Here is a 19,672-nt window from a genome sequence, read left to right as displayed (position 1 = left end):
AGTCTTCCATTTTTATGGCATCAATAAGAAAGAATTACAGTCAATACCAGAAAATACAAATCCTTTCCATCTCCAGTATACATTAATTTCTAACCTCCAATTTATAGGTCTCCTTTTTTCCCCATTCAATCTTCTAATTTAATTTCTGTTATTATATGCCTGTTGGAAAAAAAAAAAAGAAAAAAAAAAGAAAAGAAAAACACACCTAACCACACCTAACTGAAGCAATACTCACAAAAGCTAAATTTAAACTTATTTTAAAGTTGCAGCTAAATGTTTCTGAAAAATTTTTGCCATGACAAAAGCCATAAAAGGAGGACTGTTATCTTGAATATAATATAGGGGGTTTTTTTCAGGTTTTTTGTTTTATTTCCTGTGATTACAGTGCAGCAGCCAAGGGAAAAAATTTGAAAGTGTATATAGCTGTGGTAGTAGAAAGCAGTAGCCTCAGGCTGTATCCCCATTTCAAACATCTGCTTAAGTAACCGTTTCTGTCAGAAAAATGAGGAAATAAATTCCTTTATCTGGATGCAGTTATAGCAGCAAAACACTCGTGTATACAAATGGAAAGTATTCTGAGAGCCAGGTAGACAGAAGTACTCTCCTGGTCTGGTGAAGGTGAACATAGGCTGCCATCTGTGGCAAATCAGTGTTTGCCTATGGCAGAAGCAAGTTCAGTAATAGCAAGCTTGGTTTGGCTTGTATTAGACTAAGTAATTTGGAACTGAGCAGAAAATCTGTCATTGTTGGAGTCACAGACTTGGAAGGTTTAAGGAGGAAGTTCATTAAGCAGGCACTCTATTCAAAATACATAGATAGCAAATGAGTAGAGTTATTAATGCCTTATCTGTCTTTCATTAGCTGGTAGGTATTTGTACTATGAGAACCTAGATAACTCAATTAACCTGTAGCTCAAAGCTGCAAGCAGTTCAGCCATGGACCACTTACTTGTTTGTCTCTGTTTTGTCTCTGTTTTTGTCTCACAAACAGGTTTTACTTACTGTTTGACAGTTAGAATCGTAGCCACCATCATGCAAGGTTTCAAATTATGCATAGTTGTATGTATGCAAAGTATTCATACCGGAAATGGAATGGCTTTTTTCAGCAGTCTTGTCACATGGCTGTGTATTTTCAAATATACAATATATTTGTGTATCTTATTTACATACCTTATAACACAATACATACACAATAACACAAATATTGAAATAATGTTTGTGTTTGTTGCAGCAGAACTGAAGTTCTCAACAGCATCTTTAGTATGGTAAAGCTGAATGTTTTATAATCTGTAAGGCTGCTTTGATTAATGGCTGTGTGTTCTCATGTCCCAAATGCTCCAGCAGGAAGTCTTTCCAGCTCAGTTTGTATTTAGCAAGTCAGTTCAAGTTCTACCTGCTTTATTCCTCCCAATTTGTAATTGAAGCAGGATAAGCAAATTCAGGCCTTCTGCACTCTGCAGTTCTTTTGTCAAAATTGGCTTCTAGATAATGCCTTTACCTTTGATAGATTTATACAATTGTACTACAAGTTTTAAGAGTTAACAATCATATTGGTGAATTTATTTTCATAGAATACAGTTCACTTAGTGGCACCAACTGCGCCATACAAACTGCTGTTTAAAGGCACAAAAATATTTTCTCTGTCAGCATAGAAGATAATGCTTGTAAAATTCTTAAGAAAGACGATGACATTGTAGCTTGTTCTCTGATTTGAAGAGAAAGGATAAGGATTGGTTTGGCTGAAACGGTTAAATCATACAAGATTGATATCCAGCATATATTGTTCCTTTAGCATAGTAGTTAAAGGAAAAAAAAAGAACATAAGAGGATTACTGATCAGTCATTAATGAAGTATCTGACACTTGTATTTTCCTATTTGCATTTAGATTCTTTCTTTGTCTCATTTTCTTTTTATTTTTGTTCCTGATGGGGACCTGTCTAGCTTCAGAAATTGAATTTTACTTTAAATGTTGATGTTATGTATTATCAGAGATGAACTTTTAAGAAATCAACCTCTCCTCTTTAGAAATTTTAAGAAATAGGCCTCTGCTACTGCCTAATATTTACAAGATTTTTATTTCACAGCTACTTAGATAGGCTACCTGTAATGTTAGAAGAAATTGCAGAGGGATTTTTGGCTACCAAAAGGCCTTAGAATTTGAGAAAAATTGAAAGCAAATATTGTATAAATATTTGGAAATTTCTTGTGCAATTGGATGGTTGCTCCTAGAGAAAAAACAGTTGCTCATTTTCTTCACCTCTGTGTAATAAATATGAGACAGGCATCAAGCAAAGTATTAGAATTGATGTATGGAAAAACTGTCAAAGTATGCAGTTTTGTATGTATTTTTTTCTGGGGTAATGCTCAAATTCACCTTTCCTTAATTTATAGTAGGGCATTGTCCTCTTTCCATGGAAGAGTCAAATCAGAAATCACCAGTTTCACTGGGTTGCCCACATTCCAACTTCCACTTCCACCTCCTTTCCTGTCTTCCAGTGGAAAAGAGTAGCAAGCCAGCAGAGATTACTCAAACTACTTGTTTTCAGAAAGAGAAAATATCTGAAGTCTATTCCTCTCACATTATAGGGTGAGAAAACAGCTAAAATTCCTCTCACAACAGGCCTCTTAAATGTTTCTCCTGGCAGGATGTCACCATGTTTGCTTGTGAAATGGGTGCATGCATGTCTGTTAACAAAAGATTTTTAGGTACAACTGATTCATACAGTATTAGGAAATTTTATCTTAAACATATTAAGTCATTGAATGCACAGTATTTTGTAGGCTAAGGTGATTAATTTCAACTGGTTTATCATTTGCTTAAGGCAACAAGCAATAATAAACAATATGAGATGTAGATAATAGATTATTTTTTCTTTTGTATATGATTTTCTTCATATTTACTATATGCAGTCAAATAAGATGCTAATTTTTACTACTTCTTTAGCTATAAATGCATGTTTGCTTTCTCTTGATTCACACAGAACAGATGGATGCTTGACTGCCTGCTAATCCACAGCTGGAATGGTTTCAGCGGTTTCCACGTTGCTGGGTTAGAGTGGCTTTTCTAGTGGACTGAGAGGGCAGCAAGAGAGGGATATCATTATTCATCAGTATCCCAGTGGGATCGCTGCCAGCAGAGATTAATTTTTTCTGTTATGCTTGTAAAACAAGCTCAGGTGGAGTCTCTAATCCTCAGGGCACGGGTGGCAGATCAAGGAAGATGCTACAAAGCTAGTTAATTTTCAGATTCTAGGGGAAACAGAAGCTCTGTTAGATGTATAAATACATGATTGCAAATTTAAGTAGCTCAAATCCAAATGGGATCTTCCTAGACATCTGGTCCTGAAAATCTCTGTTTTCTTTGTCTTTTAAAAGAAGTTCTTAAAACTTTATGCCAGAGGCAAAATATCTTCAACTCTCTTAATCATCAGTTATCATTCCATTTTTTTTAATAGAGCTGTTACAGTGTATTTTAGATTAATGTCTTTATTTACATGTAGGCAAGATATGGTATGTGTTTGTGTAGGAACACTGAGTTTACAGTGTTTTCACAAATTTGTGTTCAGTGAAAATCACAAAAAAAATTACTACTTGCCATTGAAAAAGGGTTAGATTTGCCTTAGTAATGCCTGGTACATTCTATTTTGGTAATGGCAGGTCCTCTTAAGGTCCACTGTGGTACAAGGGCATTTTTCCCTTGTTATTCTTGATATCATTTCAGATTGATTGTTGTCATTTGTGTTGTCATTTGTAGCACAAATGTTGATAGAACTCAAATCAAGCATCCCAAAACACTCACAAGTTGTCTATTTGTATAATAGACTTCACATATTTTTCCTTTACTGAATTTTTTGTTTCCTTAGTAATTGCCCTTCTTTCTCACCCTTGTAATTACCAGTGTCTTCCATCTATGTATTTCCTTGTAGCTCTTGAGTTGTTCGAAACATTGGGTTAGATTTTCAGGCAATGTTAATTCACATAGTTACACTGAAATGAATGGAGATGTGCCAGTTTTTATCAGCAGGGAACTACCCTTATTGAAATTTACTTGCAACAGCTGTCATTTCCTCTTAGAGTTGTGGGTTTTTATTATTATATTAAACTATTTTCATTTAAAAGTGCTCAGAGTGAGACCAGTAGCACTGGCTTGCTGAAAAGACATTGTGCATGTAGGCACCTTCCAAGTTTCCCATATATTTCTGTCAGTTTGTATTGTTCTTCTGTTATTCTGGGCTTGAGCCTCTCTTGAGCACAGGCTGCTACTCATTTCACCACATGATGACAGGTATTCACGCCTGTGAACTTGTTATTCCCTTTTGTCTCTGGTCACATAGTAGTCTAGATCCAGAATTTAATCCAGTACAAAAATGCAGCAGTGTGCATTTGTAGCTCCCCACTAGGGGACCTGCCACAGGTCAGCAGATTTGAAATCTGGTTTTCAGCACACAGAGCTTTTACAGCTTGCCATTAACATATACAGTACGGAGGGGCCCCATTTCACATAAAGAATTAGTAGTGCTTACTCCTGTCTCCATGCGGAGTGGCATTAACTTAATGCAGAGATCTGTTAACTTCTTCCCTGGGTCTGGGCTCTGCACTGAAAGATCCCAATGGAGGATCAAAGCCAAAGATGGAAAATGACTGATCGCTTTCCCAGGGAAAGCTGTGTGCCAGGATTTGCTATTCCAGTTTTTATTGCTATCATCATCTCAGTCAGCACTTGGGCCAGCTGATTCAGCCAAGCTCAATTTCAAAATGCGGACAGACGTCCAAATGGATCTGAAGTAGAGTTCTCATGACAATGGGACTTTTGAATGTATACTCAGAGAGATTTTCCCAGTTTCCTGTTAGCAGATTACTGAGTCCATGCACTGAAAAGCTGTTCTGTAGTAGTGCAATACAATTAGTTTTGGTACAGCCAAAACCAGTCAATTTTAAATCTTTTCTATAATATGACTTTAGATTACAGGGAAAGTAAGCTGTAAGTCACTGCCCCACCTAGGTTTTAAGATGAAAAAAATGGAGCATGATAACACATTCAAAATGTGCAGGTTTGAAGCATTCTCATGAGAAATAATCAGAGAAATCTGGCTTTTGGAGAGGCAAAAACTCTAATATACCATTTACAGCAATAAAATGTAGTAATTCTCTCACATTATGAAAATTCACTTTATAAATGGAATTTGTACCATTCCATTTATATTTATTTGCTATGGTCAAAGTATCTTATTCTAGGTGAATAATGTGTATTCAATGCCAGATATTTGCTCTTATTTTTGTCCTAATTTAGTCTTCTTCTGCATTTATTTTTTCATAAACTGTGCAAGTATTACAGAAATACTTATAAGCAATAATTTAACTTAAAAACCTAAGAGCAAACTAAAGGCACATCTATGAAAGTTGCACAGGCTTAATACTATGAAAGTACCTATACATTCTTGGAAAATGTATTTTTAGAACTGGTTTTATTAGGACTAGCCAGAAAAAGTAGGACTGAATTATGACTGTGGTCATAACCTTTATGAAATAAGAAATGTGAGAGGTAGGACTTAAAATCATGAATTCACTCCTTGTTGCAATGTTTTAGTAAAGTATGTAACTTAAATAGGAAAATTTCCTGAAATAGAACAGTTCTATATTTTTTAACATTTAGTAAGAAAATTACAGTGATTGTATTATCTATTACTGTATCGTTCCCTACACTGAAACTCAGCTTCTCTAATATGCTTAGGAAGCTAGAGAAAAAAAAATGGAAAATTAACTTTCAAGTTAGTATAAAAGTCCTAAGAACTACTTTCCCATGTCAGATCATTGTTGCTTTATAATAATCCTCCCCCTTCTGTATGCTAGTGTGCTTGCATATTCTTTTATCAACTCCATGCTGAGGCAGAGGTCTGTAATTTAACTTTGTAGCTTAGAAGTTCCCAGATCTGCCAGACACTCTCTGCTACTGGTAGCTAATATTGCTGACCTCCTATTGCTCTGTGAGCAGTGGCAAAGGTCTTTCAGACTCCTGACCCCTGGTCATCAGGAATGTCATCAGTAGTTTGTAGTTTGGATGTTTTAAGTAAGGGGTGAACTTGTGAAATCTAAACCCTTTAGGGTGTTTTTAAGTGATCACTCAACTGTTTCATTGCCCTGGGTTGTGCTTTTTATGATGTCTGTCATTGTAAAATTTGTGGTGTTTATCATACGCAGCTATTTAAAAGCAAAAATCAAGCACTTGTCTATATAAAGTTAAAAGTATGAGAATACAATTAATATATTGCATATTAACAATAATATATGAATTAATAATTAATTTCTCTAACCACTGACATGAGAACTAAGAGTTGTAAGAACTTTTAACTTGTATGTTCTTATAATATATGTTTGTGGGTCTCCTGGTGGAAATGGGCCCATTTTAAATCATGAACAATAGTTACAAATTAATGTTTAAAAATAAAGATTTGCATAATTGCATGTTGATGGATTTTACAACTTTCTCTCTTCAGCTTCTCCTGTCCAACTGGAAATTTCCAGTGTTTGCTCTATTGAGACAAAGCCCAGAGTAGCTCAGCCTCACTCTTTTGCTCTTACCCAGTTAATTGGGTTAATGTTATGCTTTAAATTCATACCTTTTTTTTTTTTTTAATATACATCTATTATCTCTAAAAGTGCATTTAACACTAATTAGATTTTAAAAATATATGTTTCTATTTGTTTTAGAGGATGCTGAGCAGGTCTTTTTCTTTGGACAATGCTCTCTGTCATATGCATGTTTCCCTCCTTTTCCAGAGGGTGGAGAGTGGTATGATGGGATGTTAAAAAAGTGACTGGAGCATCTTCCTATAACCCAAGCTGGAGTGGAGTGTCAGGGCAGAGAGAGTCCCCAGTGAGAGTCCTGAGAGGGAACCCCCTTTGCCACAGCCAGGGACAGCTGTGTGCCCTGTGCCTCAGGGCTGGCACAGGGCTCTGCCTTTCCCCCCTGACAGCCACCAGCCCTGGGAAGGCTCCGAGGGGAAGGAGCTGCACTGCAGGGTTGGCTCTAAGTGCTGGATGCAGTTTGATGGCACTGCCACGTACATATGCAGTTGATGGGGAGACGTGGTACAGTATATAAAGACAAGGAGTTTATTTGTAAACATGGTGACTGTGATGAGTGACAGTATCATGTAGCAAATGTATTTTAATCTTGCCTGAAAAGTGTTGTTGTCTTCTTTTGAACCATGTTAGCCAATTTTTAAGATCTCTACAAAACTTCAGCCTGCTCTGTGGTTTAGCAGAGCCTGCCAGCCTGCCCTGAAAATCTGGAGCATTTCTTCTGAAAAGTTTGTCTTAAAAGTTTATTTTTACATACATAAAACAGAGTGTACTGGCATAAATGAATTTTTTTTCCCCTTTTAGTCTATAATATGAATTTTGAAAACACATGTTGTGTTTGTTCTTAAACCTTATAACTAGTAACATATGGTTGTAAGTGTCTTTTAACTGGAATATTGTCATAGACCTTTTATATCTAAGAGTAAAAAAAAACACCCAAGCATTTGGAAGTTTAAATTATGTCCTATAAAACTGAAACCAAAACACATACATTTAGAGGCTACCAATAAAATCCTTAAAATAGGACTTTATAATGGAATCTCTTACAAAGATAAACTTACAAAGATAAACTTTTCAGAGCAGTAATTCTAGCAAGTACTTCTCTGATTCTATTTCTGAATCTACATTAGTTTTTTGTATGAGCTGAAAAGCCACTTTTACGTTAGGTTTAGTTTTGGTTTTTTAGGTTTTTTTCTCTCTTTTTTAAAGCACATTTCTTCACTTTTATTAGTTTTCTGAATTAGTTTTATGAAGCTTGATTATCTTCTAGCTGCCTGTCAGGATACCTCTGTGTAAATGTAATGTCTTTCCTTATAAAACAAACTCACACTCAAAAATGCAACAATAAAATATACTATAGATAAGTTGGTTAATTTAAATACTGTTCACAGTATACACTTGTGCCATTCCTTTGTCACATAATGTGGTCTTTTTCTCTTGGGAAAATCATGGGCAAGGGAAGATTAGCTTGAGAGCTTTAGTTAACCAATTTTTAAAATTTTCCTTATGATACAAGTAACAGGATCAAATGAGATTTCTGTCAGCACATGAGTGGAGATATATATATATATATATATATATATATAAAATTGGAAATAATTCCAAATGGTTTTAAGTACAGAAGCTCAAGTATCCTCAAAGAAAAAATTAGAATTTTTGAATCTATTATAAGTCAGATGTTACCTAGCTATTCACAAAAAATCAATGTCTGTTATTTCTCAACCTTGACCATGCTTCTTTTCTCTATCTTATATTAGGGGTACCACCTAAATGAGGACAAGTATGAGTTGCTTCAAATTTTGTATTACAACTGCTTCCTATACAGTGTGGAACAAATTGGGAAGGTTTGAATGCTGCACTAGAGTACTCTGTATTACTTTTTACAGTGGATCAAAAGATAAAAGTCAATTATATAATAATATTACCATTGAGCTTATATTCACCTATCCAGTTTTCCAAAGGTCAAAATATGCTGTTTTCACTTGGGAAAATAAGTTGGGTATTGACATACCATTGTACTTCCAGTAGCAGAGAACTAAAATTTGTAATGCATTATTACTATTAATTGCAGAACAGCTGTAAAAAGCTACCCACATTTATTTATTGTGGCTCGTTCATTCTATTAACAAATGTATTGTTTTTGCAGTCCTTCAGCATGTACTTAGACTATTAGAGAAGTTTATGTAATTTAAATCAAGTTTCAGGTAAAAAGAATGAAATTACTGAACTAGCTAAAAATGATCCTCGTCTTTTTTTTTAATGTTAGTATTTAATTTAAGTACTAGTCTTCTGCAGTATTTTTTTTAGTTTTAAAACTGTTTATTTTTATACAAAAATGTTCTAAGAATTCTTCTGTCTTGTTTCTTTTGACATCAGAATCTTGAAAGAGAGCAAATTATATTGCAAGTTTATTAAAGTTGAAAATATGATGTAAACCCAATATACTGATTGGGTTCACAGTACCTATATAAAGGAAAGGCACATAGACAGTCAATTCTAAGGCAGTTTCAATAACATTGCTAAAGAAAAGACTGCTGGTTCAACTCTGGAATGTGAGAAACTATTTTTGGTTTGGTTTAGACCCTCATTGTTACAAATTAATCAACTGGTCTTTAAAGTCTAGAACTCATTAACTTTATAAGTTTTACTGTTCCCATGACTGAACTTCACTTAAAATATTCAAGTTTGCTTTAGTAGCTCACCTTGATTCCATTTCTGCCTGTGGTCCACAAGTATCCTGTCCTGTAGACAAAGTGGCAAGATGTACTTATTCAAGATTTAAAATATTTTAGAAGATATAAATGTGGTATAAGTTTATAGCTCAGCTCTCATTATAAATCAGTAATTTCAGCTGAACTTCCATTTTTTGTAGGTAGAAAGAAAATCGAGAGGAGTTTTAACCCTGTGGACTTGGCAGAGCACATTACTCACCGTATTGGATACCTTATTTAAATTTTAGTTTGGTTTGGCTCCTCAAATGCCTGACAGTACCACAAAACTGCAAAAGATACGTTTTAACATAGTATGAGTTGTTTCCTTTTAGGGCTGTTCTAACAGTTCAAATAAAGGGTGATGGTAAGCTGCATATTTGGGGCATGATGTTGTAGACATGACTTTAAGATGATTCTGTGGCTTCTGTTATGCAGGAAATGGAATTCAATTACCAGAATAGCCCTTTGGCCTTGTAAAATGTAACTGTCGAGATTATGCAGGTCTGTGTGTGACATTTCTCACCGGCAGTGCAAGTTACTGTCTCCCTTACGAGCACCCTGTATTGCATGCAGGTTGAAATGTAAGTCTGAGATGACTCCTACACCCTTGAAATGATGCAGCAGTCTCTAATGCCCAAAAGGAGACATTATTGGGAAAGTCCATCACAGAAATGTAGGAGAGAGAGATGTGACCTGACTACCAAATGCACAGTTGCAGAACCTGTAGCTAAAATTCCTGGTTATCTCCTGGTGTACACCAAGTTATGCTTAACTGTCTAGGTGCTTGTAAACCTGTTATTTGTGCATGGGCTGCAACAGCTCTGAATTAAGAGGAGAAAAGCAGAAAGTGAAAAATGCACAGAAGTGCTTTGTGGTTTAACTGTGAATCTTGTATTAAGTTTCTTGACTTTAAAATGAAGATTAATGATTGATATGTAGTTTGATCTGTTTCGTCACCCATGGAAATAAGAACAGCGCTCAGATACTAAAACAATATATATTATATATTGTGTGGAATAGTTGAAGCTACAGCCTTTACAGAACAGATTGAGACTTGCAATGAAAAGGAAAACTAAAATGAAAAAATATTGGGTGAACAGCAGGGCCCATTTGAGGTGATTACAAAGGATGTTTCTTTATTCTGTCTTTTCTTATGCAACCTGAAAACAGTAGCAGGGGGTTACAAGCAGAGTTCATCGCAAAGTTGTCAATCACTGTCATTTAACATTTTGCAATGGAAGATGTCTTTATTCAAGGACAGCTGGGCAAATCAGAGAAACAGATTTGTAGTTAGTAGTCTGTCCAGCCTACACTAAGCAAACAAGGACAGGGCAGACATACCGGCCTCTCACATAAAAATATAATGGACTCTGCTGACCTCAGTGCCCTCCATTCAGCTTCATTCTCAGTTGTATAAAAGCTTCACTACCCATTCTCAATTTCCTTTAATTACCTACACGATGCAGATAAGAAAATGAACCTCACTTACTTACAGTCAATGATCACAAACAGGAAATTAAGTAGGCAAGTTGTTTAAAATAAGAGTGTTTTGGATGTAAATAAAACATGTGCCGGGGAAGAATTAGGGAAAATTTTCAGGGGTACCAATTGGTCTGGACTGACTTGGCTGATCCTCTTTCTTTCTGCTACTTTAAGCTGCAAAGCAAAACTAAGTAAAAATCTCCTTGGTAAATATTCTTTAAAATATCTTTGAAGGAGAAGCCAGTTAAATAAAAAGAGTGAAGCAAACATGCAGCCTTCTATAGGGCTTAAAAAGATTGTGACCTTAGGTTCAGAGAATAAATGACCACAGTTTTCACAAGAGATCTAGCAGAGACATCCAGGATTAAGCAGAAGTTGTCTTTATTCAGTCTTCACTTCTAATCTGCAGTTGAGATATAAGTTAATTACATTCTGATTTTCTTTCCAAACCTTAAATTGTCTAATGGTTACCATTCCTTTTAAACTGATATCACAGTTTAGACATAGTTTCCTTGCACCATTAAAAAAATAGAAAATTTTGTGCTGTCAGTTGTCAAAGAGTAAAAACCAGCTATCTAACTGCTTTTAGGAATTTTCAGAAAAGGTTCTATGTCTTAGGATATTAATGAAGGGATATGGTTCTTTGTAAGTCAATTAGGTAGTTCAATTAGGTGTTCTAAAATTGCCATTTTTCTTTGCCTCACTCTTCACTGGTTACTGTTGTGAATATTTCATTAATATGGATTTGCAGGAAGTCTGATGAAATTGAAGACTAAAGTGCAAAATATTGAATCTATAGTTTAAGAGGAATATAAAACCCTGAACACTTTAAATTAATGGTCTCTGCTAAGCCTGTAGTTTCAAAGACATTGCCCTTCAGGCTCCCCAGATGACTTTTTATTTTATGACAAAAGAAATACTCTCTCTTAAATTACAGATGAAAAAGACGTCACATATTGTAAAACTCTTACCTTACTTGCAAGTTTTGTAATCCAGAAAGATAGTTCTCACTCCAAATGATATGTACACATGTACATGCACAAGAGGATTTTGTGGAGGGAAAAATTGCCAATTAAGTCAAAAAACTGATTCTTTAGCCTAAATTATCATTCTTAAGATGTTTCTGTTGAACTTTTTTTTCAAAGACAGTGGATTTCCCAAGAGGAGAATTGTCATGTCTGCCTGGGATACCAAAACAGCTGTACTTGCTCCTCTCGGCCGCTATGATGTTGCTACTTATAACTACATTTAGATTCCGTGTTGGTGGGCAGCTCCTTTTTGCAACAGTGAGAAAGTTCTTACACAGCTTTCAATTTGGCATGAATAGCATTAGTACCACTCTGGAACAGGGAGAATGTTTTCACCACCTGCTTAAAATTTTGCACTTTGTTTTGATCACTCATCATCAGTTGCTTAGACACTGACTGCTCAAAATATTGAAAAAATAATTGAAAATAAGTGCATAAGAGCTCTTCCAAAGCTACTGGGTTTTGAATACCAAAAGAAAAACTCAAAACTTGAAAATTGAAAATATGAGGGTTTGACTTCTTTATAGCTAATCTTAAAATGTTTTTGTGACCCAATGAGGTAGGATACTGGTGGGTCATCATCTACTACTGAATCTATCCAATGAATATATTTATTTCATTGCATTTATTTTCCTCTTCTCTAATGTTAGTATCAGCTATGTGGAAGGAAACATGTTTAAAATCTGTAAGTGTGTCAATAATTGAAAATATTATATTAGTTATTGTTTTCCCATATGTGATTTTAATAAATAAGTACACTTTCTAAATATTTAAATGCTGCTGGTTTTGTGTTGAAATCTAACTGTAGTAAATTAAATGCATATAGTTTGAATGCCTCAGTAAGCAGTAATAGTTATTCTGAAGTTAATTACAATGATTCTTTTTTTTTTTTTTTAAAGAATGCTGATGAGTACACAGATCTACCTGTGAGACACAATGAAGATCAGATGAACAGTGAACTGGCCAAACACCTTCCAATTGAAGTCAATCCCCATTCATTTGACAGTTCACACACGAAAACACACCTCTTGCTGCAAGCCCACTTCAGTCATGCCATGCTGCCTTGTCCAGATTATGCAACTGATACAAAGACAGTGCTGGATCAAGCAATCAGAATATGCCAGGTACTGTGATGCATTTCAGTATATAACTCTTGTTGGCTTACTGTTTATTGTTAGGAGTTTTGTCATATTTTGAATACAGAAGAATCTGAAGATTGATTGCAATCTTGTGGAGAGCTGCTACTACACAATATTATAATGCCTTGTTTAGGGAGGAACTAGATGCCCATAATGGTTCCCACGTTACAGAACTGGAGGTAAACAAACTTAAAGACAGTCATGCTCTGACTGGTGGCATCTACTGCCATATAATGACCTCTGCTTTCTTTGCAACAGCTTTTTATCTCTGTATTGTGGAATGTTGTATGAGAATCATTCTGGTATGGATGTGGTCCCTGCAGATCGTTATGCTGATACCAAAGAACCTGGGTACTTCTACTTTTCTAGAACTACAATCATTCCCAAGCACAAATCTAATGTGTTTTGAAATCTGATTTGGGGCAAAGTACGGGGGTTTTCACTATGCTCCTCTACCTAATGTAAAAATACATCTTCTATGTCCAATTGATTACAGAGTCAAAGAGCACATTTTTAAATGCAGATTTAAACTCGCCCTGGAGACTTGTGATTTTTTACAGTTGTACTGCAGTTGTAGCCCACAGAAACTAAACCAACCATGGAGAGCACTGGTAACAAGCAATCACATGCACATCTGCCACCTCAAAAAAATTTTAAAGCATCAATTGGAGTTTGGGATAGAGTGCTGCCATATCTGAAAATCTCAGTTACAGTTACAGCAGGAAAGGTGAGCTCCAGCTGTCACAGGAAACAACTGACCCTCTGAATCTCCTGGGAAGAATTCTTCTCTTTAGTAGAACTGCACAAGGACTCATTCACAGGTTCTTGAAGATCAGGCAGCCATCAACAAACTACTCTTTTTATGTTTCTGAGTTCAGTATCTGTAATATAGAGCCAGTACTTCTTTCTTCCTACAGTTTTTGTTTTCTCAAAGTTTAATATCCTCAGTGATCTGTTTGTCAACTATCAAACAGAAGCTTTGCTCTTATTTGAAGCCTGTTGGTGATACAGTAACTGCAAACATTATTGTCTTAAGCCTGGCAGTTTTTAAAACTGCTCGATGAGAAACTAATTAGCAGTGCTCTAGACAGAGAAAATACTGTGTGCAATTCAGTTCAGCAATTTGGGTAAGGCTCAACCTTACGCTAATAAAAACAAGCTTAAAATACTAAGATCAAATTAAGCAAAACTGAAATTAGGGAAGGTAAGAAGCAAATAACACCACAGATGTTACTGCTACACAGTCCTAATCTTGGTAACCAGCAGTGCTTGGATGCTAGTCTATTTCAAATATTTCAAATCAATAAAATCATGGTGCTGAAAGTGTAGAAACAGCTATGCCATATATTCAGTTATTAACAGAGAAAAGCATCACTTGCTCAGGTGAGAAAATTCAGCTTTGTTTCAAGGAAATCACATACTTAAAGTTCATTTAGGTGTTTGTGCAGGAAGCATTAGGGAGTTTATTACATATTTGGGACAAATTTAAATTAAATACAATTTTTAGTAATTATTTTGTTGTTTTACTAAGAAATGTATTTTCTTAATCCTGCTGCTGCATCATATGTATTTCAGAGACAATAATAATTTAGAAAAACAATTTCTAAAATATTCAACAGTTCCTTTAAACTGAAGTAGAGATCAGAAAAATGCCCTTGGCACTCCAACCTTCAGTTAACTACTATATTGTGTTATATATACAATCATCTTTAAAAAAAAAATAAACTTTAAAAAGAAAAAAGAAAAACATGCAAGCACTTTTGTATTTTAAAGTTGGCACATGGTTTACATCTCTTGGGAGATTATTGGTTCCATCTTATTAGTCACGCTTTCCGAAGGGAGGTTAAAGTTCCCAGAATCTAAGCAATAGACAGGGTTACACTTTCAATACTGGTTGTTACCTTTTTCCTTAGCACTGACCTGCTGATGAACTCTGGGTCAGCAGAGGTAGAAAAAAAGATGTTAGTTATGAGAAAAGGAAGTGAAGCATGGAAGGATGCACTGATGAACAGATTCAGTGGGTGTTGTGCTCTGTGTGTGAGCACACGCTCGCACGTCATCAAACGTTAAAAACAGAAGTGAGGTGGGAATTGGTTTTTGAGTTGCACTGAATTTATTTACTTACAAATTATTTTAGTGTTGAGGTTGTATAGCTAACCTTCAAATTGTGACCTGAACATAAACTGTTCTTTTTGCTGGTGGGTACATGAATAACAGACTTTTCATATCAGCATTGCTTTTCTGTTACAAGAAAGAAAGATCTTTCAAAGAGCTTTTATAAGTGGTTAACCAGCAGACCTTTATCCCAGGTCCCCTGCAGTGCAGATTTGCCATCTCTAGCCATGATATGTAAGCAAGCCTCTTTCCATCACAGACTATTAAACTTCTCCAATCTTCTGTGGTGTCTTTCACCTGAATCAGCCTTCCCTCCTATGACTCCTTTCCTATCCCACGTGTTTCATTCTCCCTTCTATTCCTCCAACATTTTCTGGGTTTTTTCATTGCTAGTGACTTCAAGCTGAGTATTGTTACTGGTCCAGCAGAAAACCATGTTAACAACATTACATAGGTAAATGTAGCTGCTGGATTCCAGGTAAGATTCCACTATACTTTAATGAAAAAATTATGCAACAACTCTTAAATCATTTTTCCTTAGGTGTCTTTACAGTTTTGGCTCTACATTAAAATTCTCTTGTTCATACTTTCAATGAAATATTAAAGTCATTAGCATTTAACAGAATTTGAGTAGTTACAGTACTGGCTTAATAGAGGAGTGTAATTTTTATCATAAAAAAAAAGGAAGAAATATATTCTGTTACAGTGTTCCTATGGTTAGTATTTGTTAGATACAGGTGGACTTCATTATAGCAAGATAAAATTTAGTATTTATATACCTAGGATGAAGTGCAGAATCTTTTCATTTTACTGCAGAAACATGGGGAATAGCAGTATATAACCTTTTGGAATGTGAGCACCTATCTGCACATCTCTGTAATGAATGGCCACTGAGGCATTGACTAGGCTGAAGGAACACCCCTGCTCTACACTGAAAACCTCAAGTTAAAATCTAGTTTGTTATCAGTGGCAGGCTCTCACAGATAAAGCACAGGAGGTTCCCATGGCTCACAAAAACTGCCTCAACTTCCTGTGTGACCTTGGCCAATTAATTTAATTTTTATTTGCCTCAAATACCACTAGTACAGTTACAATAGACAATATATTCTCTTCAAGCCTAGCACTCTGTTATTTTTACTGGGAAAAGCTAAAGGTGTCATTAAGATGGTGCTGAACACTCCAGTAGCTTCTCAAAATCAAATGTTTCTCAATTTCTTTCAGGAGAATGAACATTAAATAATAAAAATTCTAGTGAAAATATTTTTCTAACATTTTTATAGACTACAATTATTATTTTAAAGACTATACTCCACCTTTTTTTCCTATCTTATTTAATAATACATGAAACTAAATCTAATCTCTTTTTTTGCTTCTTTTGTCAAGCCTTATATTTTGTGACTGTGTATTCAGCGATCAGTTCTTATTCTGCTGTTCCAAGACTATTGCCTATATTTGCATTAATTGAAATGGATAATTGAAGCAGTAATACTGTCACTCTCAGATTCAGCAGGGCAGTCTCTTCTCAGAAATAATGTGACAGTTGCTGACTTTGCATTGGAATTGGCCACAAGCCTCCACTTCTAGTATAATCGTTGATAAAATATTTTAAAATTGCCAGGAGTAGAAGTGCCATGGAGCTCAGCCCTAACCTTTGAGAAGTGTTTACCTATGGATGTGTTAAACACATCTCAGTAGGGTAGCTGGGCCTTGAGAGAAGGTGGACATGAAAACAGATTCCAAACTGCAGAAGGACTACTGTACATGGAAGACATGCCTATCCCTGTAACAAGGACCTTGTAATGCTATCACTAATGCCCTGTCTTTCCCCATCATGTTACTCCTCTGGATAATCTAATTTTGGGAGGAAAGAAAAATACTCTTTGTGTTAAGCACTGTGTTTCCTTAGCTAGATGGTGATGTGTATAATACTGCTTTAGCCATTCTAAACCAGTTAAAGCTGTTTCTGGTCATTTAAACTGCAACTTTTGCTATAATTCTTATGAGAATCATTTTTGTGGTACATGTTCAGAGTTGTCAAATATTGCACACAAATATGCTGCCTGATTCAGCTAAGATCTGACTTATGTACAAAATACTTACTTGTACTAAACTGCAGACTGTGCTGGGTGGGTAGTGGTGGCTTCTCAGAAGGAGCAGTAGTGCACAGAAGTATTTCTGGCCATGCAAAGGCAAAGGAGCCCATGCTGCCATTTTGGGACTCAAAGAAAGAGAACATCCTTAGGCTCTGCAGTTCTCATCCTCCCGAAACCTCCTCAGTTCATAACAGCCACTAAGACTATTGATTTGGAGAGCCATGTCCTTTGGATCTTTTGTTTTTCTGCTTGTGAGGTAGTAGAGAAGTTTTTAAAGGTCCTAAGTGTGGTTTGAGCTCATGTGTTGCTTGTTGGTAGTGCAGGTGTGCCAACTGCTTGCTGGCAGGTGGTGGGAGTTACAGGAAAGGCCTGTTTTACAGTTGTGTAAGATTTGTCCAGAAGTGTCCAGGGAAAGAGCTTTTGTGTAATGGTTGCATTGGCAACCATAAATAAATGGGCAGCTTTACTGAACGAAGGGAAGAGAATCAAATTAACTTAAGAATGCAGAGGATTACTCAGAAACAAGTGAAGAGCAGAGGCCACATCTCTTCATCTGCTATATGTATTCTTTGTGTATGCAGTAATATTCCAGTGATAGCACAATGTTTGCAATTTTACTTAAATACTGGCTGCTTTCATGGCTATTATTGCACATTAGGAGTGTGGAAGAAATAGAACAATCAAAAAATCTTGTGGTGCTTATATTGTGTGGCAACACTCACTTATAGATACTAAACATAAATGGATCATTTTGTAGGGAAAGTACCTGGATATGTTGGGCTGGAAATGCTTCCTGCTTGTGTTGTGTAGGTATATATGTGGGAGAAGGGAGGGTTACCTTTGTGGTGTTAGTTTTGCTTGCTGGGGATAATCAGTGATCTGGTATGGAAGCACCTTGGTGACAGTTTAATGATGATTTGGTGCTACTTGTGCATAATCCCTCCCCCACCCATGACAAACCTTTTCCCAGTTGGGGCTGGAGGAAATGAGTAATGCTTAACCCATTTGTGTGATCAATTCACTTAAGCAGCTACTGTGAAATGTTAATCACAACTTTAATTTGTACTGCATTAGCATTTTGATTAACTTGTAGGCTTGCTAGCACACTTGAAGCACTTTTGCTCATAGTTACAGCTCGGAAATGACTTTTTGATTAATTAAGTTTGTTAGACAGCAGCTGAGCTTCCTGAATGCTAACCTTAAGGGGCTAAAAGTTCAGGAGAAAGTTACTGGGAATAGCTGTTGCTGTTGAAAAGGATTCTTGTGAATGCACTCAAAAAAAATTTAGAGTATTGGCAAAATATTACATACCTACTTTGAAACTGACTCTAAACTGTAAAGAGGACAGATTTACTATGAAAAAGATGCTGTGTATCTTTCATGGTTTTGGTAGATTTCTGTAATATTTGAAACAAATATTGGCTTTAAGATGTTTATGTTAGGAAATTAGGATTTATTGCAAAGAGATTCTTATAAAAATATTTTGTTCTTTTTACAGTTCACTGGTATAGTAGAAAATACCAATTTATTAACTAGCAATTTGAAAATAAATTGGCTATTGGAACTCAGTGATATCTGAATGTTGGGTTATGCCCTACCAAGTTTACATTGGTGGTATCACACTCTGTAGCTGCTTTTATTTCTGTAATACTATTAAAAGAAATCAGTAAGAACCCAAGGGTTGCACTCCACTAAATGTAGACAGAAAATGGATTGTCCTTTCTCCAGTTCTGAAAATACTAATAATGTTACTATGGAGGCTAAAGGATGAATACAGAGATAGGAATCTTATGAAGCAGCTAGGAAGGTTGTAATTTGCATACATCAGTGAGACATTTATGATGGGAGAATTAAGAATTAGTCTCTTGAAGGGGGTAGCAGAGCATATGGAAGAGGGGACTGGATATGCTTGTAAAAAAAATGTGAAGAGAAGTAGGATACAGAGGGCAGTATAAAAGGAATGCCTCCTGAATAGGATTCATTACAACTTATTCACTATATCTCTGATGAAGTACAAGGGAGGGTGTTCTGTAGGATGAAACCACGCAGCTGTGCAAGGGTGATTTAATTGATCTGAAAGAGCTCCTCCCCCTCCCCAGATTAAAACATTTCTAAAAACTAATTTTGAACTAGATCTCTGAATTTCAAAGGTTCTGTAGATACCTGTTTTACTGATACATAACATACCAAAGGTAGTGACCTTAAACTCTCTGTAATACTTCTTCAAATAAGTTCCAACTTTTCAAGTCGGTTGCTGTTTCTGAGATATGTAATTGAAGCATCATAGTCATGATTTATATAAAAACACATAAATTCTGTATTCTTAAACAGGTGTAAGTAGGCACAATTCTAATAATTTTGATAGATCTATGGATTTAAACTCTTACATGTAACTGAAATTTGGCCCTAGACTAAACTTCAAATTCATTAATAAAAGCACTAAAGAAAGTGTCATAGCCTGTGAAGCACTGATACAAAAAATAAGACTAATCTGTTAAAGTAGATAAATATGAGCCATGTAA

The 19,672-nt window shown here is 35.6% G+C and overlaps 1 protein-coding gene across 2 annotated transcripts in view; it reads left to right on the top strand.

The window, feature by feature from the left end:
• ASCC3 (activating signal cointegrator 1 complex subunit 3) overlaps nt 1-19,672 on the top strand; it is a 250,692-nt gene that overhangs the window by 216,280 nt on the left and 14,740 nt on the right. For both annotated transcript variants that reach the window (XM_072926725.1, XM_002196594.7), the window contains exon 37: nt 12,703-12,927. In XM_072926725.1, the coding sequence (XP_072782826.1) occupies nt 12,703-12,927 (225 nt within the window). The remainder of the gene's footprint in view (nt 1-12,702; nt 12,928-19,672) is intronic.

This window comes from Taeniopygia guttata, chromosome 3, assembly GCF_048771995.1.
Source record: "Taeniopygia guttata chromosome 3, bTaeGut7.mat, whole genome shotgun sequence".
In the NCBI taxonomy this organism is placed as follows: domain Eukaryota; kingdom Metazoa; phylum Chordata; class Aves; order Passeriformes; family Estrildidae; genus Taeniopygia; species Taeniopygia guttata.
Note: the sequence above shows the minus strand (reverse complement) of the source record. Positions and strands in the feature narration are given on the sequence as shown.